General features: G+C 47.7%; 3 protein-coding genes across 6 annotated transcripts in view; 1 reads left to right on the forward strand and 2 right to left on the reverse strand.

Annotated features, from left to right (window-relative positions):
* The window catches only part of INPPL1 (inositol polyphosphate phosphatase like 1), a 74,663-nt gene extending 73,060 nt beyond the window's left edge, over positions 1 to 1,603 (reverse strand). The window contains exon 1 of one of the 2 annotated variants that reach the window (XM_028725775.2): positions 1,279 to 1,603. In XM_028725775.2, the coding sequence (XP_028581608.2) occupies positions 1,279 to 1,466 (188 nt within the window). In that variant the 5' untranslated portion in view covers positions 1,467 to 1,603. Of the gene's footprint in view, positions 1 to 1,269 lie in introns of both variants that reach the window. The other variant, XM_028725774.2, reaches the window with a different exon arrangement.
* On the forward strand, positions 1,437 to 10,542 carry LOC144327446 (uncharacterized). The gene is made up of 3 exons (XM_077926840.1): positions 1,437 to 2,467; positions 6,844 to 7,046; positions 10,103 to 10,542. Exon 1 carries the CDS (start codon positions 1,559 to 1,561, stop codon positions 2,333 to 2,335), a length of 777 nt encoding a protein of 258 aa, XP_077782966.1. The 5' UTR covers positions 1,437 to 1,558; the 3' UTR covers positions 2,336 to 2,467; positions 6,844 to 7,046; positions 10,103 to 10,542.
* LOC114595501 (folate receptor gamma-like) lies at positions 8,453 to 19,888 on the reverse strand. 3 transcript variants are annotated; one of them, XM_028725777.2, is made up of 5 exons: positions 19,780 to 19,888; positions 18,234 to 18,375; positions 16,110 to 16,298; positions 13,972 to 14,107; positions 8,453 to 9,046 (listed from the first exon to the last, which is right to left on the reverse strand). In XM_028725777.2, the coding sequence occupies exons 2-5, from the start codon at positions 18,369 to 18,371 to the stop codon at positions 8,775 to 8,777; spliced, it is 735 nt and encodes a 244-aa protein (XP_028581610.2). In that variant the 5' UTR covers positions 18,372 to 18,375; positions 19,780 to 19,888; the 3' UTR covers positions 8,453 to 8,774. The 3 variants fall into 3 exon arrangements, with proteins under 3 accessions (XP_028581610.2, XP_028581609.2, XP_077782967.1); XM_028725776.2 differs by having other exon boundaries at positions 19,766 to 19,826; XM_077926841.1 differs by lacking the exon at positions 19,780 to 19,888 and adding an exon at positions 19,700 to 19,752.
* Between the last annotated feature and the right edge of the window lie 4,690 nt (positions 19,889 to 24,578).

Here is a 24,578-nt window from a genome sequence, read left to right on the forward strand (position 1 = left end):
GGAGAACCCTACCTCTTTTTGAAGACTGCACCTCACTTTGCACTTAATTCTGCCTCCCATCCACTACTCAACAGAACCAAATCAGAGGCTTGAGGGGTTTTTTAAGGAGCAAAATCCCACATTAACAGGGCTCAAAGCAGGCAGTTTGATCAAAATGATTGGGTCTGTTTATTTCTGTGGGTCTGCTCTGAGCATGAGAACATTGGATATTGCCTCAGGACACAGGAACTCCCTAAAAGCACCAGCCAAAAAGAAAAGTGTAGCCCCAGTCCTTCAAAGCATCACAGGCCTCTTCCCAAACCCTGAATTGTTCAATCCAGTTGAAACCTTGTTTGCTTACAAAACATTTGCTTATTATTATATTACAAAACTGTGCACAATTTTCTTCTGTGGGTCAAATACATACATTCTCTCTCTTTTTTTCAATCTCAGAATTTAAGTCCCAAGCACATTTTGAGTCCAGCTTTTCACTTGTCTTCAACTTTTGGCAGTCCTTAACTGACAATATCTTCAAAAACTGGCATGCAATGGCGTTGTGATATTTGACTGCGTCCAACAAATGACATGCAACTGCTTCAGTACCTTGGCTGCCAGCAGTTCGGAGATCTGACAAGCCAGAGATGCTAACTAGTCTAACAGCACGATCCCAGACAAGTCTTCCTCATGAGTAAGCCCCGCTGAACTCACTCCTAGGAAAGTACGCACAGGAGTCGGGGAAACCCGACTCAGACCCGGCAGGAAAGCCTTACAACAGAGCGCCGCTAAACCCTCCAGCCCAAAACCCCATCGCAAACTTCAGAAGTGAAATCCCAGGTTTGGAATTTGGTGAGAGCGCTTCTTCTTCCAAACCCTGAAAAAGTTTGGTTTGGAGAATCTGATACTTTTTAGCTCTGGACTGAAAAGTGCTTCTGGGGGGGTCCCGGCACAGCACCGCACACGCCGTCAGAATGGGCGAGACCCGCCCGGCCCCCGGCACGACTCGAGGGCCGCCTGCAGCACGGAAGCAACGGCTAGGTGGGGATGTCTCCAACTCCTCGGCTTGCCCCCCATAAAATATTTGAGGGGTCCAAGTTGATGGGCACCGCCATTCAAAGGGCGTGCGTGCGCCATGCCTGGCGATCGCTTCCTCGGGGCGAGGCTTCCCTGCGCCCCCCCCAAGAAAACCAAATATTTTGTTCAAGTTGGCACCTCTGCTCCGAGCTCCCCGTGGGTTTTGGGGAGCCGGGCCCCTTCCTCCCGCGCCCCCCATCCCTTCGCCCCGCCACTCACAGCACGCACAGGGCGTAGGCTCCGGCCACGCTCTCGCTGTCGCGCACCAAGAAGCTGCCGTCGCGCCCCGCGCGGGCCAGGAGCTCTTCGGCCGCCGCGCGGCTCAGGTCCTTGTGGTACCACGACGGCGGGGCCGCGGGAGGAGCAGGCGGCGGCGGCGGCTGCTGCTGCAGCGCGGCGGCCCCTGCGCCCGCCATGCCCGGAGCGGAGCGGCGGAAGCGAGGCGGGCGCTTAGCAGAGCCCGGCGAGGAGGAGGCGGCGCCCCCGACAGGCGGGCCGCGAGGGGCGCATGGCGGCTGCGGGAGACTCTTGGCCCGGGGCGCCCACGGGGGATCGTGGAGGGGCGGCGGGGGCGGCGGAGAGGCTGCAAGCCGTACTGGCTCTCTCGCTCTCTCGCTCGCTTCCTTCCTTCCTTCTTCTTCTTCCCGAGCCTGTGGCGCGTCTCGTCCGGCGAGGCGCAGTGGCGAGGGGAGCCGCTTGGCGCGCTGCTCGGCGGCCCCTTCGAGGCGGGGAAAAGGCGCCTCCGCCTCCTTCTCCGCCTCCTCCTCCTCCTCCGGGCAGCGGAGAAGAAAGAAGGGCTCCCACCAAGCAGGGACCGGGGTCCCGTCGAGCCCCGCCGGGGCGCACCGAGACAGGGAGGGCGCGCGCTCCGCAGGCGCTCTTTGGCTCCCAGCTGGTTCCCACTTCCCACCGGGGCGCAGAGAAGTTGGGAAGGGAGCGGCAGCCCCGACTCGGCTCCTCCGACGAGCCCTGGGCCCCGCCGGCTCCCGACGCCCTCCTTCTCCCCCGGGGGGACGGCGAGCGCTTCCTGGCGAGGGACGCGGGAGGAGCCTCGAGTCCGGGAGAGACTTCGCAGGCAGCCCCGGCCCGACGGGGCTCCGGGGGAACTCCGAAAGGGACGCGGCGCCTCCGAGGAAAGCCCTTCGGACGCAGCGCGCAGTCGAACGGGGGAAACTCCTTCCCGGGGGAGAGGGGGGGCGGGTGGAGTGGAATGGTGCGGGGGGGAGGAAGGGCAGCCCCGTCCCGCAGAATCGATCCCATGGCGCAGTGCACGCACACTCTTTGAATGGCAATGCCCAGCAGAATATCTGATCCGGAGAGCCAAAGGGCTACCTATTGCGCAAGAGGCAGCAAATGTATTTTGAGGTTTTATCTTCGGATTTTATTCTGTGAATCACCCTGAGAGCTGCAGGTATAGGTAGGTATATAAATTCTAAATCATAATATTCATAAGAAGTCACCAGCTTGGATGGTAGGTTGAAAAGTAGGTTGGACGCACATAAATAAATTCTTTCTTTTCCTTGGCAGGTCTTTTCCTACAATCCCTAACAAAAGTGCTTCTGGTATTTTACAAATGGTAATTTAAACATTTTCTTCAACTCATTATATATCAAAACACACAAAAAAAATCCTTCCAGTAGCACCTTAAAGACCAACTAAGTAGATATCTGAAGAAGTGTGCATGCACACGAAAGCTCATACCAAGAACTACTTAGCATTGATGCTTCCAAATATCATTTGCTGAGAACTGGAAGTTTGGTGGGGAGTGTTGTTCTGCTCATGCCGTGCTTGTGGACTCCCAATAATAATAATAATAATAATAATAATAATAATAAATAATATTATTTGTACCCTGCCCATCTGACTGGGTTGCCCCACTCTGGGCGACTTCCAACAAATACAAAAGCATAATAGAACTTCCCTGTACAGGGCTGCCTGCAGATGTCTTCTAAAAGTTGTATATTTGTTTATCTCATTGACATCTGATGGGAGGGCGTTCCACAGGGCAGGTGCCACTACCGAGAAGGCCATGAAGGGTGTCTGGTTGGCCACTGTAGAAAAAACAGCCTTCAAAGGTAACCCCTTGCAGAACACATGACCCCAAACCAACCTATAGGCCAAAAATGCATCAAGGACCCGTTTCATAATTGTTTGCCATGCACTGACATGGTGGTGGGGCTGCTTTTGGGACCCACCGTAGGTCAGGCTGCAACCGGTAGTGTAGACAGAGGGACATTTCTGGCCCTCCAGATATTGCTGGACTCCACCTCCCATAACTCCCAACTACAGGCTGTGCTTGCCAGGACAGATGGGAGTGCTGACAACATCTGGAGGGATGCATTTAGCTCAGTGGCCAAACTCCTGCTTTGCACACAGGATCTCCCAGGTTCAGTTCCTGGCAGGATCTGCAGGTGCATTTCTGCGGTGTGTCATCCTGGGGTCTTCAGACAAAGGGCAGTATACAAATTTAATTAATAATAATAATAAGTGTGGTTCCCTGGTTGTTCAGACCACAGTTTACTGTGAGCATAAGAAGAGTCTGCTGAACTGATCCCTGTATTGTATAAATATAATTTCATAGGGAGGTAAAAAGGAACTATATAAGAAATATGTAACTTTGTGGTATAAACTAATGGACAGATAGAGTACAGTGAAATTAATTGGAAGTCATTTTTAATTTTCTTCTCTATGAGTTTTATAATTGTTTTTAGTATTAGGAGTATATATGATGATAGTTACTGTGTATTAATCTTGTTGTATCTTATAATGTGGTGGTTTGTTTGATTCTTCTGTTGTTTGATTGTATGTTTGTTTACTTGTTTGTAATTTTTTATTAATTTAAAATAAATACATTTATTAAAGATATATTCCAGAAAAAGAGAAGAAGAGTCTGCTGAATCAGGCCAATGGTTCATCTGGTCCAGCATCCTGTTCTCACAGGGGCCAACCAGATGTCCCAAAGGGAAACCAGCAAAGAGGATCTGAGAGCAAAAGCAACTCTCCCCTCCTGCGGTTTCCAGCAACTGGTTTTCAGAAGCATTAGTGCCTCCAACTGTGGAGGCAGAACAGAGACATCCTGGCTAGTAGCCAACGATAGCCTTCTCTCCATGAATATGATATTGTCATTGTCCCATGCTGAAACACGAAATTGAAAAAATCTACATCAGACATTCGCAAACCAAGAAGCCTGCTATCCCAGCTATCCCAGCCTGGTTAGCCCCCTAAAAATTCTGATGCCCCATAATTAAATACAATATACTCCCATACAGACACGTGGCCAGCGTGACAAAGCTGCATCTGGCGAGCCAGAGCTGCACACGGAAACGCCGTTTACCTTCCCGCCAGTAAGCGGTCCCTATTTATCTACTTGCACCCAGGGGTGCTTTCGAACTGCTAGGTTGGCAGGCGCTGGGACCGAGCAGCGGGAGCGCACCCTGCCGCGGGGATTCGAACCGCCGACCTTTCGATCGGCAAGCCCTAGGTGCTGAGGCTTTTACCCACAGCGCCACCCGCGTCCCCTAGAGACTACCTTACACTGCGTTTAAAACCAAAATCACATTTGGATAGAAACTGTTTCTTAGGCGGCTAGTCCTAGTCTGTATAACCCTGTACCTTCTTCCAGAAGGCAGAAGCTGAAAGAGATCATTTCCGGGGTGCGCACTATCCTGCGCTATCTCTACAGCTTTCTTATGGCACCTGGAAGCATTGATTTGATCCAAGGTGGGAAGAGTGCACCCAATTATTCTCTCCATAGTCTTTACAACCCTGGACAGCATTATTTTTCCCCTGACCGTGCAGCTCCCAAACCACACACACAGACCATAAGTTAATAGACTCTCCACAGTACAATGGTAAAATGCCATCAACAGGTCCTTTGAGAGAGAGTTTTTCTGGAGGATTCTCAGAAAATATAACATCTGCTGTGCTCTCTTTATCAGGTCTCTACTGTTTTCTCAGTAAATCTGCCTAATCCTTTTTTTTTTTAAAGCCATCTACATCCTTGTGCAAATTAACTGAAACGAACAGTGTAGTGTATTGTACAAAACTCACATAAAAGGTAAAGGGTACCCTGACATTTAAGTCCAGTCGCAGTCGACTCTGGGGTTGCAGCACTCATCTTGCTTTACAGGCCAAGGGAGCAGGCGTTTGTCCGCAGACAGTGTTTCCGGGTCATGTGGCCAGCAGGACTAAGCCGCTTCTGGCAAACCAGAGCAGCACACAGAAACGAGCGGTAACTTTTAATCTACTTGCACTTTTTAGGATGCTTTCAAACTGCTAGGTTGGCAGGAGCAGGGACAGAGCAACGGGTGCTCACCCCATCGCAGGGATTCAAACTGCTGACCTTTTGATCGGCAAGCCCAAGGTCACTGGTTTAGACCCCAGCGCCACCCGCATCCCTCAAAAAAATTCATGTATGCATGTACAAAACTCACATATACGTACATTAGTAATGGATATGGCCTCCGCTATTTTTAAGCAGCATTTGAACACGGTTTGGCTTGGAGTTTAATAGTTTCGAGCAGTCACTGTTGATTTTCGGATCCCAGTACCACACTTGAATCAGCACCTGAATGAGCTTCTCCATAGTCATACAGTCTGCAGCACTGAGGCGACACTTGCATATAGCCCACAAATTCTCAATGGGCTTTACGTCTGGGGAATTCCCCGGCCAATCAAATACCTGTATTTGCTGCTCTGTCCTGAATTCCTTCACCGCTTTCGATGTGTGACGGGGGCTAGGTCCCAGTACCGTCAGGATACCTGTTTTCCAGCTCTGGAATAACTCTCTTTCATAGAACCTAAATATATTGTGGCGAGCGCATCATTCCTTCTGTTGGCTGCAGGCTTCCGACACCCTAAGGATCAACCGACTTTTTGTGTTTGTTTTGAGTACAGGATTACGAGTAAGACAGAAAACAGGCTTTGTTTCAGTTAATTTGCACAAGGGTGTAGGTTGATGGCCGTCACTGCCCTTGTGGGGGGGGGGGGTTCCATAGGTAGAATTTCTCTACCCAGGATCTTCCACAGTGTTCAGTTTCATTGAATGTCTTCACGTTTTAATGTTATGAGGGGGGTGATAATGGCCAAATAGCCATATAGATGTTCCACTAGAACAGGGGTCAGCAAACTTTCAGCAGGGGGCCAGTCCACTATCCCTCAGACCTTGTGGGGGGGGGGCAGACTATATTTTTGGGGGGGGGGGAATAATGAACGAATTCCTTTTTTTTTTTCATTTTGCAATTTTATTAATTTCATTATTTATACATTCTATCCATATTTCAACACTTCTTATACATTTTGAACTTCCTTCAGCGTCATTGACATTCATTCGTAATAATGAACGAATTCCTATGCCCCACAAATAACCTAGAGATGCATTTTAAATAAAAGGACACGTTCTACTCATGTAAAAACACGCAGATTCCCGGACCGTCTGTGGGCCGGATTCAGAAGGCGATTGGCCCCCGGGGCCTTAGTTTGCCTACCCATGCACTAGAGCATAGGTAGGCAAACAAAGGCCCAGGGGCCGGATCCAGTCCAATCACCACCTCAATCCGGCCCACGGGTGGTCCAGGAATCTCTGCTGCACTCCTTAAGCAGCCAATTCAGAGCAGGGAGCCTCCCCTTCAGGCCACTGCCAGCACATGAAGGCACTGGGGCCGGGTGGGTGCGCGGCTCCGCCAGCATGCATGCGGAACACCCCACTCCTCCAGCTCCAAAAGTATGCGCGCAGCCCACAGGAATGTACACCCGCCCACAGTTAAATTAATACTCTCCTGTTTTGTTTTGCAGCCAGGCCTGGGGAGAGAGAGAGAGAGAGAGAGAGAGAGAGAGAGAGAGAGAGAGAGAGTGCTGATCTAGCACCCTCTGTTGGCCTTCCAGGGAGAATCTGAGATAAAAGCAAGAGACCCGGAACAGAAGGGCTGCAGCCGATCCTCTCTTTTTCCAGGGGTACCGTGGAGTAGTGGCAGAACATCTGCTTGGAATGCAGAAGGGTAAACAAACAAACCCCTGAGTTGCAAAATGTGACTCCGCAATATCGAAAGCAACACGGTGGCCAGATACAATTAGGGTATAGAAAACTTTATGGAATAATGCAAAACATAAAAACTATCAACCTGAAGTCTCTGAAAGTCCTTGAATAAGTCACGTTGCCAGACTTTACCTGGCAGAAATCAAGCTTGTATCACTGGCAAATGTCCAGTTCTGGTGTCCAACTCTCAGCTCTGCTGAACAGTGTTTCCAGATAGCAACTAAGAAATACTGTTTATTCGCCTATTTACACCTTCTGTCTGCCTGGAGGGAGTCCTGATCTTACAGCGTGGTCCTTTCAAGAGGGGCAGTGAAGCCCTAGACTCCAAGGCATCTCTCCCAGCCAGTCTGCCCAAAGATGGCTCCCAGCCCTTCTTGCTAGAACCCCTTGCGACCAGTCTCCCATTTTCCTGTCACATCAAACCCCCAGTTCCCCTGGCATCCTTCCAAACCCCCACTCCCTGTTCACACCTCAGGGCAAGGGGGAAGGACAGTTCTTCTCTCCCCCGTTGCCAGTGGCTCTCAATGGCCCTCTCTTGTTCCTAAATGGCCCTAGCTTGGCCAGGTCCTTTTGCGTAGGCTAACCCAGGAACTCCTCTGCAACTTGTATTTCTCCCTTCACATCCCAAATCAAAATCCTACCATTTATTAATTTCTAGGGTTTAGGGGGGTCCCCCAATTTTTTTTATAGCAGGGCCTTGTCAGTGGTGGCTGCTCCCAGACAGCTTTGGAAGTCCCTCCCTGGAAAAGCTAAATTGGCTTCTTCCTTGTCCTTGCATGGGCAGGTAAAGACTTTCTTATTCCAACAGGTTTTGGGGGACTGACTTTAAAGAAAACGGCATTTAAATAGCACGGCGCTGTTTTTACTATCTATTGCTATATTGGTTTAAATCTACAGTGGTACCTCGGGTTACAGACGCTTCAGGTTACAGACTCCGCTAACCCAGAAATAGTACCTCGGGTTAAGAACTTTGCTCCAGGATGAGAACAGAAATCGTGCTCCTGCGGCGCAGCAGCAGCAGGAGGCCCCATTAGCTAAAGGGGTGCTTCAGGTTAAGAACAGTTTCAGGTTAAGAACGGACCTCTGGAACGAATTAAGTTCTTAACCCAAGGTACCACTGTACTAGAGTTTAATTACTCTTTAATTATTATCTTCTATAAGTTTGTAGCTCTTTGCATTTTACCTGTGTTTTAATTTGAGTAAGCTGCCTTGAGTCTCAGCCCAGGAAAAAGGCAGGATAATATTAATAAGTGATAATGAAATTCTCCACCACCTACTCCCCTTCAGTAGAAAGCAAGTATTTGGGGCTAGGAATCAGGCATCGACCCTCTTCCTTGCACTGATGAAAGCAAAGGGCACAACAGCAAATTGAATTGAAGAACCAGGCTTTTATTCCTTCTTCCAGTTGTGTGTTCCCAGGTGTTGCAAACACCCCTATTACTAGAGGCCACCTTCCTTTCCACGTCCCCGTAAGTAGACCAAGTTTGCCGAGGTGATAGAAATGAACAGAAGCTGAAACAATGTTCGGAGAAAGTCCTGGAAGATAAACTCTTCTTACAGGCAAGCTGGAGTGTTATTTACTGGGAATCCGGAACGAGAGCACTCTCACCGCGATAAAGGAAGTGGGAAATCCCAGTGCAATCTTGCAGGGTCAAGACTCTTCAGGATCAAGAGAAGTCCCTTGCAAAGTTCACGGCAGGGCTGCTAGGAGGGCAGGGAAAAGCAAAACCAGGAGCATCCAGGGTGAGAGACCTGCCCCGGCATTGGCATAGTACTTTGCCACCTCCACATTGGGGTTGCCCTGCGTTGCATTAAACCACATCTGGATGCAGCGCTTGCTGCCTCTCGTGAAGGTGGTATATTTGTAGGAGTTGCTCCAGATCTTCTCACACAGGTCTTGTGGACTAGGAAAGACAGATTCCCACAGCTGACACTTTGACCTGTGGGGGCACTGGTTATACCCTGGAATTGAAGGGAAGAGATGCCAGGCTGAGCAAGGCTTGTCGTTCCAAGATCCTCAGCGGGCAGGGTACCCATCCCAGAGAAAGGAGGAGAGTCGCCAGACATCAAGTTGACATCGTAACAAAACTTACCGTATTTTTCGCTCTATGGGACGCACATTTTCCCCTCCAAAAATGAAGGGGAAATGTGTGTGCGTCCTATGGAGCGAATGCAGGCTTTCGCTGAAGCCTGGAGAGCGAGAGGGGTCGGTGCGCACCGACCCCTCTCGCTCTCCAGGCTTCAGGAAGCTATCCGCAAGCCTTCGGAGCACGGCGGAAACTCCCCGGGCTCTGAAGGCTTGCGGATAGCTGCCTGCAGCCCGAAGCCCGGGGAGCGCAGTGCCAACTCCCACTGCGCTCCCCTGGCTTCAGGCAGCTATCCGCAAACCTTCGGAGCGCTCCCCCAGCCCTGCAAGCTGTGGGAGCAGCGGCAAGGCTGCGCGCAATCTTGCCACCGCTCCCGGACCTGTTCTGGGGGCTGGGGTTGGGGGAAGCTCGGGCTTCCCCCGCCCTAGCCCCGCGGCTAAAAACGAAGCCGCGCTCAGCCTCTCCCGGCTGGAGAAGTTGTGTGTGGCTAAAGAGGAAGCCAAGACAGCCAGAGGGATGGATCCCGCTGACTGTCTTGGCTTCTTTGCTCTTTGGGTTTGGGGGCGGGGAATAATTTTTTTCCCCTTTATTCCCCCCCCCCCCCTAAAAACTAGGTGCGCCCTATGGAGCGAAAAATACGGTAATCTGTCCCCGGCAGCCAGGACGGCCACCTTAAGAAAAAGCCCTTCCCCTAAATTAGCTAAAATGTATAAGACAAATAATAAATGTTGGAAATGTAAAGAAAAAGAAGGAACATTTTATCATATATGGTGGGAATGTAAGAAAGTAAAGAACTTCAGGGAAATGATATAGAATGAGATGAAAAAGATGTTGAAATATACATTAAAAAAACCAGAAGCATTTTTACTTGGTATTATAGGGCAGGATATTAATAGGCAAGATGTTAAACTGTTTTTATTTGCAACAACAGCGGCAAGAGTATTGTTAGCCCAGAAATGGAAGCAAGAAGAAATTCCGACAAAAGAAGAATGGCAGACGAAATTAATAGACCATGCAGAATTGGACAAAATGACAGGAAGGATTCGAAACCTGCGGGACCAGAGATTTACAGAAGATTGGAATAAGTATATGAACTATTTGAAGAGCAATTGTAATCAACAAATTACACTACTAGGACTACAAGAAGTTTTGTAGGGAGAAATATATGAAGTGTTACAAAGTAGATAAAGATAGAGATATTGGTTATGTTTGAAATGTAATAGGGGAAAGTAAGAAATGCATACTAAGAGATTACATTGGAAAATTTTCAGACAGGACTGATGGAAGTCAAAAAATTGAATAAGATGTAAAAGTATGTTTAATGACTGTTGAAAATGGCATGTTACAAAACTAATAAATTATATATATATATATATATATATATATATATATATATATATATATATATGCAGGTTTTGGTGTCCTCGGGTATCTTCCCGTGTAAAAGTTGGGGTGTCTAGGCGACGTTTCGACGAGGTCTCACTCGTCATCTTCAGGCTGGTGCTTTCGGCTTCTTGTTACTGGAACAGAGCAGGATCTCAGTGTTTGAGTTCCTATAAATACTGTTGAGGAGGTGTGGCCTCCTATGTTCTGGGCAGAGAGGAAGTTCCCAGGCTAGTGTGCCTTTTCTTCTTTTGTTCCTTAATTGCTTGAGGGATATCTTGAGTGATTTCTTGAGTGATATCCTGAGTACCACTTAGGTGGGTCATTAGGTGTGGATTAGTTGCTAAAGCCTTTGTGTCTTGACCTCTTGAACTTTGTGAAGAGTTTTTCTGAGAAGATGGGTGTACTACATTTAGTTGTGCTCTGGCTTGGCTTCGTGTATAGGGGCGAGCTGTGGTTTTGTGGCCTGTGCCAGCCAGATCTGTGTAGGGATTGCAGGGGGGTGCAGCATCCGGAGGTGCCACCATGGTTTGGCTACTGGATGGTGTCTAATTTATCTGTGGAGAGGGTCTGGGTTTGGGTCTGGTGTGGTTGATTGGTGATGGCGTTCTGTGTGCCTCTGGATCTGGTGTCAGTTTTTGTGGGGAGGGCTAATTTCCAGATGTCTGGCAAGCGGGATGTGTCGTCACGCTTGTTCATGTTGTGAGGGTGTTTCTCTATCTCGATGGCTTCCATGATTATTCTCTTGTGGTGATGTTCCATGTTAGAGAGCAATTTGGAATCTGCAAAATTAATTTCGTGTCCTGTTTCTTTCATGTGTTGGAAGAGAGAGGAAGTTTTTTCTTCTTTTTTGACGGCATTCTTGTGTTCTGCGATACGTGCATTTATTCGTCTGTTTGTTTGTCCAATGTACGTGGCTGGGCAGACTTTGCAGGGTATTTCATAGACCCCTTGGTTTTCCAACTGGATTTTATCCTTGGGGTTTCTGAGGATATTGGCTATTTTTTGGTTGGCGCAAAAGGCTGTTTTGATATTGTGTTTATGGAGGATTTTGCTAATTTTATCTGTAGTGCCCTTGATATAAGGAAGGAGGGCCATGCCATTGTTTTCTTCTGTGTCTTGGTTTTTGGGGGGTGTTTCTTTTTGGATTAGCTTCGTAACCCTGTTTTGCTGGTATCCATTGGCAATTAACACATTTGAGAGATTCTGTAACTCAGTTGTCAAGTGGTCTTTGTCAGCCAGGCGTTTGGTTCTGGAGATGAGAGTCTTGGCTACGGAGTTTATTTGTGCAGGGTGGTGGTGTGATTGTGCATGTAAGTAGCGGTTGGTGTGTGTTTTTTTCCGGTAGATAGTGTGTCCTAGGGAGCCATCAGGTTTTTTGTAGATTAGGACGTCAAGAAAGGGAAGTTGGTTGTTGGCTTCTATTTCCATAGTGAATTGTATTTTGGGGTGTAGGCTGTGAATTGTATTTTGGGGTGTAGATCCAGAGGCACACAGAACGCCATCACCAATCAACCACACCAGACCCAAACCCAGACCCTCTCCACAGATAAATTACAGACACCATCCAGTAGCCAAACCATGGTGGCACCTCCGGATGCTGCACCCCCCTGCAATCCCTACACAGATCTGGCTGGCACAGGCCACAAAACCACAGCTCGCCCCTATACACGAAGCCAAGCCAGAGCACAACTAAATGTAGTACACCCATCTTCTCAGAAAAACTCTTCACAAAGTTCAAGAGGTCAAGACACAAAGGCTTTAGCAACTAATCCACACCTAATGACCCACCTAAGTGGTACTCAGGATATCACTCAAGAAATCACTCAAGATATCCCTCAAGCAATTAAGGAACAAAAGAAGAAAAGGCACACTAGCCTGGGAACTTCCTCTCTGCCCAGAACATAGGAGGCCACACCTCCTCAACAGTATTTATAGGAACTCAAACACTGAGATCCTGCTCTGTTCCAGTAACAAGAAGCCGAAAGCACCAGCCTGAAGATGACGAGTGAGACCTCGTCGAAACGTCGCCTAGACACCCCAACTTTTACACGGGAAGATACCCGAGGACACCAAAACCTGCATTCCTGTACCCGTGAAAATCTACGAAAGCAAATATATATATATATATATATATATATATATATATATATATATATATATATATAAAGATATATATAAAGATATATATATATATTTATATATAAAGATATATATATATATAAAGAATAAACCCGTCCCCTGAATTGACACTTCTTTTTCATTCGTTGCCTGTCTGGATACCACCCACAATTTTGATTTTGGCCAAATGATTTGGACAATTCATTTTTTAAAAAGAGTTTGCATTAGTGCACAGCCAGACAAACACACACTCACCTGGACTGTCAGGTCTGTAAGAACATTAACAAGGGCTTGCTGGATCAGGCCAAAGGGGGACCATCTTGGCCAGCATCCTGCTCTCACAGTGGCCAACAGGATGCCCCAAAGCGAAACCCACAAGCAGGACAACGCTGCCCTCCTGGGGTTCCCAGTAAACCAGGATTCAGAAGCATTGCAGCCTCTGGGGAGGCAGAGCACAGCCATCCTGACTAGGAGCCATCAATAGCCCTCTCCTCCTACATGAATTTGTCTGTTTCTCTTTTAAAGCTGGAGGCCACCCCTGCCTCCTGTGGCGGAGAGTTCCACAGTTTAACCATGCACAGTGTAAAGAAGTCCTTTTGTGTCCTGAATCTTCCAACATTCATCTTCATTGTATGCACAGCCACCCAACGCCCCACTCACCTCTCAGACTTGGCCCTGCGATTGGGTGGAGGAGAAAAGGAACTGGCCCTCTGACCTGGTCTAGTTCCACCCCCTTGGCTTTAAAATAAACTAGGAGCGTAGTATTATGTGTGAACTGTCTCTATTTTGGCCAGAAGCCCCACCTCTGCAACCTAAACGGCCTCGGTCCAGTATACCTGAAGGAGCATCTCCACCCCCATCGATCAGCCCGGACACTGAGGTCCAGCTCTGAGGGCCTTCTGGCAGTTCCCTCATTGCAAGAAGCCAAGCTACAGGGAACCAGGCAGAGGGCCTTCTCGGTAGTGGCGCCCGCCCTGTGGAACGCCCTCCCGTCAGATGTCAAAGAGAAAAACAACTACCAGACTTTTAGAAGACATCTGAAGGGCAGCCCTCTTTAGGGAAGCCTTTAATGTTTGATGCATGACTGTATTTTAATATTTTGTTGGAAGCTGCCCAGAGTGGCTGGGGAAGCCCAGCCAGATGGGCGGGATATAAATAATATTATTATTATTAATTATTATTATTATTATTATTATTATTATTATTATTATTATTATATTTATCTTTCCCCTCCTTCAAACTCCCATGGGAGGCCGAAGCACCAGGAAGCTCTTGCTCTCTGCAGCGCCAACTGACCTTGGGACCAGTCCCAGCCCACGTGCCAGTTCTCCTTGCACGTCATGTCATTCCGACAGTCGTTCCACCACTGCTCACAATCTTCTTTGCACAGCGGGACATCCAGGATCCTTTCTTTGCGCCAGGTCTGATCCACCTGCACGGGGAGGAATAGGTTAGATTTATGCAGGGGGTGGGGGAAGGTTAGGGAGAAGTGGAAGGGCGCCCCGCACCCAAAGATTAATGGAACAGCTTGCGGCTCGATTTAGTCAGCTCTGAAAGCCCAATAAATGTTGTTCTACGCCACCCCAATCTCTGAGCAGTGAGACTCCAGGAGATTGCCCAGGTTTGGTTTTCTTGGAATGAAGGTCAGCAGAGACTCATGTCTCTAGGGTATCTGGTTTTATTTGCACAGGTACACAACCTGGGCACAAGATGGAGGGGCTCACAGCACTAAGACCTCAACTGTTCTTGCTTCTCCATTCATCACAGCTTTGGATCAAGCATAGAGCAAGCAGGTCTCTGTCTCCAGCTTTCATAATGATGAACTGTTTAAGGAGGCATGGGGACCATTGATGGATCACTGATGAACATTTTTTTCCCTATTTTCTGTTGCATGAGATTTTTCAACTGTTCTTATATGTTATTTCAATGCTGGTTTCAAATCTGAAATCGATTTTCGTGTACGTGCTATAGTGATCTTTCAATTTCTGACTTTTGCCAATATGTCATATTTACACTGGGGATAAGTGGACACTGACACGTTGATCTACCCTAACCACATGGTAATTATTATTTTGCAAACTTATTTTTTCTTTATTTTTGTAGTGTTGTAACCTAAATATTTGCATTTTTCAGATCGGACCATGACTTCTTCATGTCACGTACATTTATACTCATATTGTACTACTTTGGCTATGTGTTTAATAAAATATTGAATTCTTGCATTGTGAAAAAGATTATGGTGAAAAGGGAAAAACGTGAATTGCAAAAAAACTAGAGCTTACAGAACAAAACCAACTTCAGATATGAAATCAGTACATCAAAATTAGGTTAGAACAACTGCAGGTGTCAATGCAACAAAAATTTTGTTCCCCAGTGTTACGTATCAAACTATCACTCGTATATGAAGTCAGGATTTGAAGTATAAGCAGCGGATTATTGAAAGAACCAATGATATTGGGGCTTAGACAATAAAAACAGGTGTTATAAGGCAGCTAATAAAAAAGTAAAAAAAAACCAACCAGGAAAGGAAGGGTAGGAAGTCAATAAGAAACTACGTATGTTAAAGAAAAACTGTGATAAATGCTTTGAAATATCTTTAGAGAATTCATAAAAATATATTTAAAACAATTTGAATTCAACTAAATAATTTTAACTGGATTTTGAATAAATGGACAATTGGTTGTTATGGTTTTGCATTTTTTCCTGTTACTGCCTTCCTTAGTGGGTCATGCAAACCATTATTCTGAATAACACATTCCATAGAGTTGAGGGATGAATTTATGGAACCAGGGTGGGGTAGCCCTCCAAAAGGTTTGAGAACCACTGCTGCAATTCCTTTCTCTAGACACGGAAAAACACGGGGCACTCAAAGTCCAGCAAATTCAGTCCAGTTCTCTTAGGGGAGCATGGGGGTAGATGTACACAGGTGAAATGCTGATAATAATAATAATAAATTTTATTTATACCCCGCCTTCCCCGGGCTCAGGGCAGCTAACACCACTAAAATTACAGTAAAAACATAATAGGGGGAGAAACCCAATTTAAAATACAGGTTAAAATGCAATTTAAAATGCAGCCTCATTTTAAAAGTATCCCATACATCAAGACCATAAGGGGAGGGAAACATAAGGGTCAGAGTGAGTCCAAACCAAAGGCCAGGCAGAAGAGCTCCGTCTTGCAGGCCCTGTGGAAAGATGTCAAGTCCCGCAGGGCCCTAGTCTCTTGTGACAGAGCGTTCCACCACGTCGGGGCCAGTGCTGAAAAGGCCCTGGCCCTAGTTGAGACCAATCTAACCACCTTGCGGCTTGGGACCTCCAAAGTGTTGTCATTTGTGGACCTTAAGGTCCTCCGTGGGGCATACCAGGAGAGGCGGTCCCATAGGTTTGTGGGTCCTAGGCCGCATAGGGCTTTAAAGCTCAAAACCCCAAGCCCACCTTGTTAATCCAGGGGCCCAGGTTGGGCGAGCATTCATAGAGGCAGGTGTCCTGGATGAAGTGCCGTTTACACGCAGGCGACATGATCCCGCAGTGGTTCCAGTTGAAGTTGTACAGGTAGGACTGGTCATCATGTGCGGCGTGACTTGTGCTATTTGTACAGCAAGCATTTTCTTTCCATGGGGAGCACTATGGGAGGAAAGGGAAAGAGGGGGAGGAAAGGCCAACTCAACTAGAACCTCGCCCTCCCTCCCAAGTCACAAGAAGACTAGAATGTTCCACGTTGCCTTCACTCGCTCACACCCCAAGCCCTGCTTCCTAGCCAGTGGCAAATTTATTCTCATTTTGCTTGTCATTAAATCGTACACGACAGCAGCCACGAAATTAAAAGACGCCTGCTTCTTGGGAGAAGGGCAATGACAGGCCTAGACAGCATCTTGAGTAGTAGAGACGTCACCTTGCCAACAAAGGTCCATATAGTTAAAGCCATGGTTTTCCCAGTAGTGATGTATGGACGTGAGAGCTGGACCATAAAGAAGGCTGATCGCCGAAGAATTGATGCTTTTGAATTATGGTGCTGGAGGAGACTCTTGAGAGTCCCATGGACTGCAAGAAGATCAAACGCATCCATTCTTAAGGAAATCAGCCCTGAGTGCTCACTGGAAGGACAGATCCTGAAGCTGAGGCTCCAGTACTTTGGCCACCTCACGAGAAGAGAAGACTCCCTGGAGAAGACACTGATGCTGGGAAAGATGGAGGGCACAAGGAGAAGAGGACGACAGAGGATGAGATGGTTGGACAGTGTTCTCGAAGCTACAAACATGAGTCTGACCAAACTGCGGGAGGCAGTGGAAGACAGGAGTGCCTGGCGTGCTCTGGTCCATGGGGTCACGAAGAGTTGGACACGACTAAACGACTAAACAACAACAACAAAATCGTACACCTATAGAACTATAGGGTTGGGAGGCACACCCCAGCTCTTAAGGCTTGGTTTCCAGACCCTAAGGAGTAAACCCTACACAAATCCAGAATGTGGTCCCTAAGGCGGTTGGATGGCACCTTGTCTGCCTCCTTCCAGCAACTCCTGCAGTGTGGTGTAGTGGTTAAGAGCGGTGGACTTGTAATCTGGTGAACCAGGTTCGCTTCCCCGCTCCTCCACATGCAGCTGCTGGGTGACCTTGGGCCAGTCACACTTCTCTGAAGTCTCTCAGCCCCACTCACCTCACAGAGTGTTTATTGAGGGGGAGGAAGGGAAAGGAGATTGTGAGCCACTTTGAGACTCCTTAGGGTAGTGATAAAGTGGGATATCAAATCCAAACCTCTCTTCTTCCTGCAGCCAACTGGTGTCAAACGTCTTGCTCTGCTTTCCTTCGGACCACATCAATGAGACTTGTCTAGGTAGTCCAGGAACTCCATACACACTACCCAGGCTTGTGGCCCAGAGATCCTCTTGGTTATACTCCTCTGACCCCTTCCAGAAGGATGTCAACATCCTTCTTAAACTGGGATGCCCAAAACTGGACATTGGTGGGGCCTGACCAAGATGGAATAGACTGGGACTATGGCTTCCCTTGAACTGGACACTAGACCTCTGTTGATGCAGCCTAGAATGGCCTTAGCAAAAATTAAAAATAGTAAGCTGGCTTTCCCTCAGAGCTATGGCCTTGCCCAAGCTCTGTTGGCTGAGACTGATGGGAGTTGTAGTCCAACATCATCAGCAGAGCACCAGGTTTGGCAAAGGCTGCCTGTTATGTACTGAGCTGAATAGGATCGAAAATGCAGCAGTCTGATTGGTCCTAGAACAAAAGGGTCCAGAATGCAGCAGTCTGATTGGTCCACAGGAGCCACCCAATCCAGCTCCATGTGGAAGTGAATCCGCAACCTGATTGGCCTACAGGTGAATCCCGGAATTAGCCAATCACGTGGAGCCCATTGTGTAAATAATGTATATCAAGCAGACATCCTGGGGGAACTTCCATTCCTCCTCACCACTATGAGCTGAATAAAGAGCATGAAATCCACTCTCGACTCAGAGTATATTGCCCTCCACTCACTCTTTCTGGCTCAGCTCAGCTCAGGGAATAGAACTGAGTTTCAGAATCCCCTTTGGGGAGAGAGCCCTACCTGCCCATGCAACTCATCCTCTTTACCAGGCTCCGTCTTGTGATGTTTGCCATCCATGCACGTGTTCAGCACCGAGACATCAGCAGCCCCGGCAGCCAAGAGAGCCAGCAGCCCCAGCAACTTCCCGCACGCTGCCATCTCCCTGCACATGGTGGCAGGAGAGAGAGAGAGAAAGGAATAGATTCAAAGAACCAAATAGCTGCAGCATCACAAGGACCCACCTGGCTTGTCAAGGCTGCAGAGGGCAGCTTTGTCGGCTGCTCTCAGTGCCGTGAACTGAGCATGTCTGGAGCTGTGATCAACACTGCCTGCAACCAGGAGAGGAAATTGCAGTGGATGATTCTGCCCCCACCTCAGTCATCTTTCCTTAACTCCCTCCCCCCCCCCCAACTGTGTCTACTCACCCAGGTAAGATCAGCAGAGAACTTCCCTTACCCAGTCTTTTGGAAACCAGTTTCCCCATTCAACTTCTCAGGTTTTTAAAAAAACACACTAAACTTTGATTTTTGCTGGAAAACAAAGCCTTGCAAAAGAGAACAAGTGCCCTTTATATGCCCACTTGACTGCTTTGATCTGCGGAACTGGTGCCAAGTGATATCTGTTCCTTATTGTTAAGAACCTGATCTCTCAGTGTGGCAAAACCTGCCCTCTGGAACTCCCTGCTTATTGACATCGGCCAGGCACTTTTGCTGTTTTCTTTGTGCCTCCTGAAAACATTTTTGTATAGACAAGGCTGCCCAGGTATTTTAAAAGGTGATGCAAGATTGAATATTATTTTAACATTTTAAAAATCATAAATTGCTAATTCTTATTGGCAATTTTATTTTTCCCTTTTTTGTGAATGGATTTGAGTGTGTTTTACATTCAGGTGGTGAATAAATTTTATGAAATAAGTAATACAGTGGTACCTTGGGTTACATACACTTCAGGTGACATACGCTTCAGGTTACAGACTCCGCTAACCCAGAAATAGTACCTCGGGTTAAGAACTTTGCTTCAGGATGAGAACAGAAATTGTGCTCCGGTGGCACGGCAGCAGCAGGAGGCCCCATTAGCTAAAGTGGTGCTTCAGGTTAAGAACAGTTTCAGGTTAAGTATGGACCTCCGGAACGAATTAAGTACTTAACCCGAGGTACCACTGTAGAACAAACAGCAACCCAGAGGAAGAGCCCACGACCCAAATCCACAGGAGCCAGGAAAACCATAGCCATTAAACTGGTTTTTTTTCTGTCCACTTTTTAAAATAGTTGCCCTCACTTTCTAATACATAAAAAGCAGTAACAACAACAACAATAAGGAAGAAAGTGAAAACAAGAAAGGAAAACTACGAGGGAAGATGAGCAGTGTTCCAAAAACAGCATTGTAATTCTAGAAAACTGTCCTTAGGCAAGAGTTTCTAGCCACTTTTAAACCGGTGCTACAGGTGAGTCCCAAAAGGAGCACCAGCCCATTCCTCCATCACTTACCTGCGCATACAGCCAAGGAAGACCCACTTTCAAACACAATAAATCCTCCCAACAGACCTTTTATACCTGAGCATTCTCACCTGCAGCTGATTTCTCTCTCTCTCTCTCAGGTGGGCTGGCAGCACAGCTGATGAAAGCCAAGGGCTCCTTAAGCCTTAAAGAAGCAGGCTTCCCGATATGCCAGGTTCCAAAGATCAGCTGAGAAATCGTCAGTCAATGATTGTTCAAAGGAGCACTGAGCTCCCACCAAGGAGACAGAGAATATCACCTTGGAAGGGCTCCAAAGAGAGAATCGTAGGGTTCAAAGACACCCCAAAGGAAAGCTTTGTCTATTTGCCTATTTATTTCCATTCATGACTTGCATCCCATCAAATGCTTTGAAGCAATTCCTCATCAAAAGCATCAGCAATAGAAACAGTTGCATAATTTCATACAGTAGAAATTGTGGGATTGGGGGTGGGGGAGAGAAACAGTCTGTTGTTGTTTAGTTGTTTAGTCGTGTCCGCCACTTCGTGACCCCCTGGACCAGAGCACGCCAGGCCCTCCTGTCTTCCACTGCCTCCCGCAGTTTGGTCAGACTCATGTTTGTAGCTTCGAGAACACTGTCCTACCACAGTGGTGTAGCGTGGGTTGTCAGTACCCGGGGCAAGGCAAGTAATTTGCGCCCCCTAACCCGTGGATTTGCGCCCCCTTACCCGTGGATTTGAGCCCCCTAACCCTAACCCCCAGATGTTGCGCCTGGTGCGGCCGGCCCCCCCTGTAATCCCCACGCTACGCCACTGTCCCACTATCTCGTCCTCTGTCGTCCCCTTCTTCTTCTTTAGAAACAGTCTAAATCACTGTAATAAAATACCGTATTTTTCCATCTATAAGACTCCCCCATGTATATATTTTGGGACTCCAAATTGAGAAAATGGGGGGGGAGGATTGCGCAGACATGTTGAGCTTTTTATGGGGGGGGGTGTGTGTTGAAAATCACTAACCAGCAGGACCGCCACAGCTAACTGGACACACATCAACAAAGCCACCAATCGTCTGCACTATCACCAAAAGCAAGCACCAATCGCACGCCCAATTGCCGCAGCAGTCAATAGCCAGTGGACTTTTCCGCACCTACCAATCATACACAAAAACGCCGTTGACAACCTCCTGCTCGCGGCAGCCACCCCACCAATCGCCCATCCCACCTCTCCACTATATGTATATAAGACAACCCCCAATTTTTAGCATATTTTTAAAATAAATTAACCTCGTCTTATACACGGAAAAATATGGTAAATATGCAGTGTGAAACGGTTGCAAGTCCAATATAGATGCAGCTTGAGTTGGAATAAAGGGCAGCAGTTTTAAACTAGGGTGAGGGAGGTAGGGAGGCAATTGCCCCAAGAAAACAGTGGGGTGAATTGCTGTGAGCTGTAAAATGGGGTCACATCTGCTTATCTGCTTGCTTTGAAGTCTTAACTTTTGGTTTAGCGAGTTGGGGGAGGGCAGGCTTCTCCAGCTGCCAGCCTGTTGAGTGGTGGGGAAGAGGCCTCTAGGCCAGGGGTGGTTAATTTTTTGGTGTCTCCCAAAAATTTGACACATCACTTGGGAAGACAGGCGAGCTAATGCCAGGGTACTGGAAGAAGCAAAGATCACCAGTGTTGAAGCAATGATTCTTCAACACCAACTTCGTTGGGCTGGTCATGTTGTGGGGATGCCTGATGATCGTCTTCCAAAGCAACTACTCTATTCCGAACTTAAAAATGTAAAGCATAATGCTGGTGGTCAACAAAAGAGGTTTAAAGACTCTCTCAAGGCAAATCTTTAAAAATGTAGTATAAACACTAACAATTGGGAAACACTTGCCTGCGAGCGCTCCAGTTGGAGAACAGCCTTTACCAAAGGTGTCATGGGCCTTGGAGACACTCGAACTCAGGACTCAAGGGAGAAATGTGCTAAGAGGAAGGCACGCTTGGCAATTCCACACCGTGATCAACTCCTGCCCGGAAACCAATGTCCCCACTGTGAAAGGATGTGTGGATCCAGAATTGGCCTCCACAGTCAATTATGGACTCATTGTTAAAACCATGTTCATGGAAGACAATCTTACTTGGCTACGAGGGATCGCCAAAGAAGGAGAAGAGATGGGGCTGTTACTGCCAGCTATCTGAGCTTGCTTTTCCTATAAGTAAGCCTCACTGAAAAAGCCATAGCGCTTCAGTGGCCGTCCTGAAGCCTAGTGGCAAGAAATCCTGCATGTAAATCTCTTGATACACCTTTATAATAAAGCATTCGAATTAGAACAGAATTCAGAGAGAATTGTCGAGTTGGAAGGGACCCAGTGGAACCCCCTGCAATGCAGGAATATGCAGCTGTCTCTTGCAGGGATCGAACCTGCAACCTTGGCGTTATCAGCGCCACCCTCTAACCAACTGAGCTACTCTGAAGTTTTGTGCATCTTGTTTTGGCATCCCTGCAACTGGGTCCTTCGAAGCATCAGTCAAGCCTTTGCCCTGGTCTGCATTTGGACCTGCAGATCAGAACAGGAGGGTGTGGCGGACCCTCAGCATATACTAAGGATGTTACCTTAAGCCCTAATCCATTGCAAAGATGCTTAGAATCGTGGACTTGGAAAGGGACCCCTGGGGTCATCTAGTCCAACCCCCTGCAATACAGGAATAAGTACTTCTTATGCGACCGTGAGTCTCCTTGACTGAAGTCTTTGAGACTTATAAGCATGCACAAGATCTGCTTGGCGTACGCCCAGGACCTCACTTAGCCTTCCTGGGACAAACAGTTTTATGGTTGCTAATAAACTGCACAGATCATGATGAGGACTTAGCAGCAGGCGGACTGCCTTGTCAGATCAGGCCAACGCGCACGTGAGCCTGTCCTTGATTTGCGAAGCTTGCAAAGCAAGATTCCTGGGAGATAGGAGACTTTGCTCTGTCGGTTGTGATCAGAATCAGGTATTCAGAGATAACCTTTATCTGGTTACAGAGAAGGCAGTTAAGAGTGTTATAAGAATTCTAAGGTCTCAAATATAGAATAAATGTTCATATATGTACAAGGTAAACACATAGCAATCCTGAAGCCATTTTGACTCTCCCAAATTGATCTCAAATATTTCTCTGCAAGGAGGAAGGAAATGGGAAAAGCTTTCCAATTGTCTTTGGACTGTAGGAACGTACAAGTCCCTGCAAATACAGTTCAGCAAGTATCTGTTAAGTTTAATAAACTACATTGGTACCTCAGGATGCGAACGGGATCCGTTCTGAAGCCCGGTTCGCATCCTGAAGCGAACGCACCCCGCGACTGCACATCTGCACGTGTGCGGGTCGCAATTTGCCGCTTCCGCGCATGCGCATGGCATCATTTTGAGTGTCTGTGCATGCGCGAGCAGCGAAACCCGGAAGTAACGCGTTCTGTTACTTCCAGGTCGCTGCAGATTGCAACCCGAAAGAGCTCAACCTGAAGCAACTTCAACCCAAGGTATGACTGTATTGATATGTGGAAGAGATTCAGGAACTAAAGTATTTACCATCTCAAAGGAATGGCCAGGCTACCCAGAAATTGCAATCAAGTGAGGCATTATCAGGTATCCTAGCAGACAGGAGAGAAGCAACCCTCTCAAATTTCTGCTGTAGACCGCCTCCTTCTGTGATGTATGTATGATGTTTTGGGGGGTGGTCTTGGGCAACAAGGGACGCGGGTGGCGCTGTGGGTAAAAGCCTCAGCGCCTAGGACTTGCCGATCGAAAGGTGGGCGGTTCGAATCCCTGCGGCGGGGTGCGCTCCTGTCGCTCGGTCCCAGCGCCTGCCAACCTAGCAATTCGAAAGCACCCCCGGGTGCAAGTAGATAAATAGGGACCGCTTACTAGCGGGAAGGTAAACGGTGTTTCCGTGTGCTGCGCTGGCTCGCCAGATGCAGCTTTATCACGCTGGCCACGTGACCCAGAAGTGTCTGCAGACAGCGCTGGCCCCCAGCCTATAGAGTGAGATGGGCGCACAACCCTAGAGTCTGTCAAGACTGGCCCGTATGGGCAGGGGTACCTTTACCTTTACCTTAAGCAAAGTTTGCATTTGAATTTGAAAGGCCCTTCCGGCTGCTTGTAGTAGGTGACTGATTCTTTACTGTTTAGATCTCAGGATGGGACTTTCTGAATTCAAAGCATGATCTCTGCTGTTGCTGGTGAGCTCTGGGAAGATTTTTAACAGAGGTTAGAACTTTGGACTTTGGAGACAAATAGTGAGTTCTAATTCCAGGAAGGAGTGGCTTGCTTGTTGCAGAACCGGATGCTTTCTATTAAGGTCCTAAAAAGCAGGTGGCATCGACAGCAGCTGATTTTATCAGTTTGCAATTTTGAATAAATTTGTGCTCCTGCAAGTGATTCTTCCAAACCATAGAAATGAGACCTGCCAAGGAAGCTGTTTCATCGGATCGACTCAGGCGGTTTGCTTGCTTGTCACTGAATAGGGCAGAGAGGAGAGGAACTCTGCGCGTGCTTTTGGGTTGCTGTTTTTTAAGCTGCCACTTCACACCTCCTATCTGGACCCTAGGAATGACTAGTCCAGAAGGGGCTGAAGAGCACTAACGTAAATGCATTTGTTTAATGATATTACAGCAGGCAGGCAGGCAAGTTGCAGACGGAGTGAAGCAAGCTGGCACCTTGACCAGGCAAGGGGTTGATTTGTAGGGGGTGCGGAAGTCCAACAGGGGAAGTACGAATCTGCTCCATTCCCCTCTCACTATTATCAATGACAATTATTACTTGCATTAATATTCAACCTTTTTCTCTGAGGAGTGCCTGGCTCTCCTCCTTATTTTATCCCCCCAACAACAGCAACCCTGCAAGTTAGGTTAGGCTGAGAGGCAGTGACTGGCACCCAAGGTCACC

This window comes from Podarcis muralis, chromosome 4 (assembly GCF_964188315.1).
Source record: "Podarcis muralis chromosome 4, rPodMur119.hap1.1, whole genome shotgun sequence".
Lineage (NCBI taxonomy): Eukaryota > Metazoa > Chordata > Lepidosauria > Squamata > Lacertidae > Podarcis > Podarcis muralis.

What these genes read in the sequence shown, in the direction of transcription:
- LOC144327446 (XM_077926840.1), top strand. Translation starts at nt 1,559, where the DNA reads ATGGCGGCTGCGGGAGACTCTTGGCCCGGGGCGCCCACGGGGGATCGT.
- LOC114595501 (XM_028725776.2), bottom strand. An exon ending in AGGATGAGTTGCATGGGCAG is followed by an intron (nt 16,299 to 18,233) that starts GTAGGGCTCTCT and finishes TTCCTCCCATAG; the next exon opens with TGCTCCCCATGGAAAGAAAA. An exon ending in GGGCTGGGACTGGTCCCAAG is followed by an intron (nt 9,047 to 13,971) that starts GTCAGTTGGCGC and finishes CTTCAATTCCAG; the next exon opens with GGTATAACCAGTGCCCCCAC.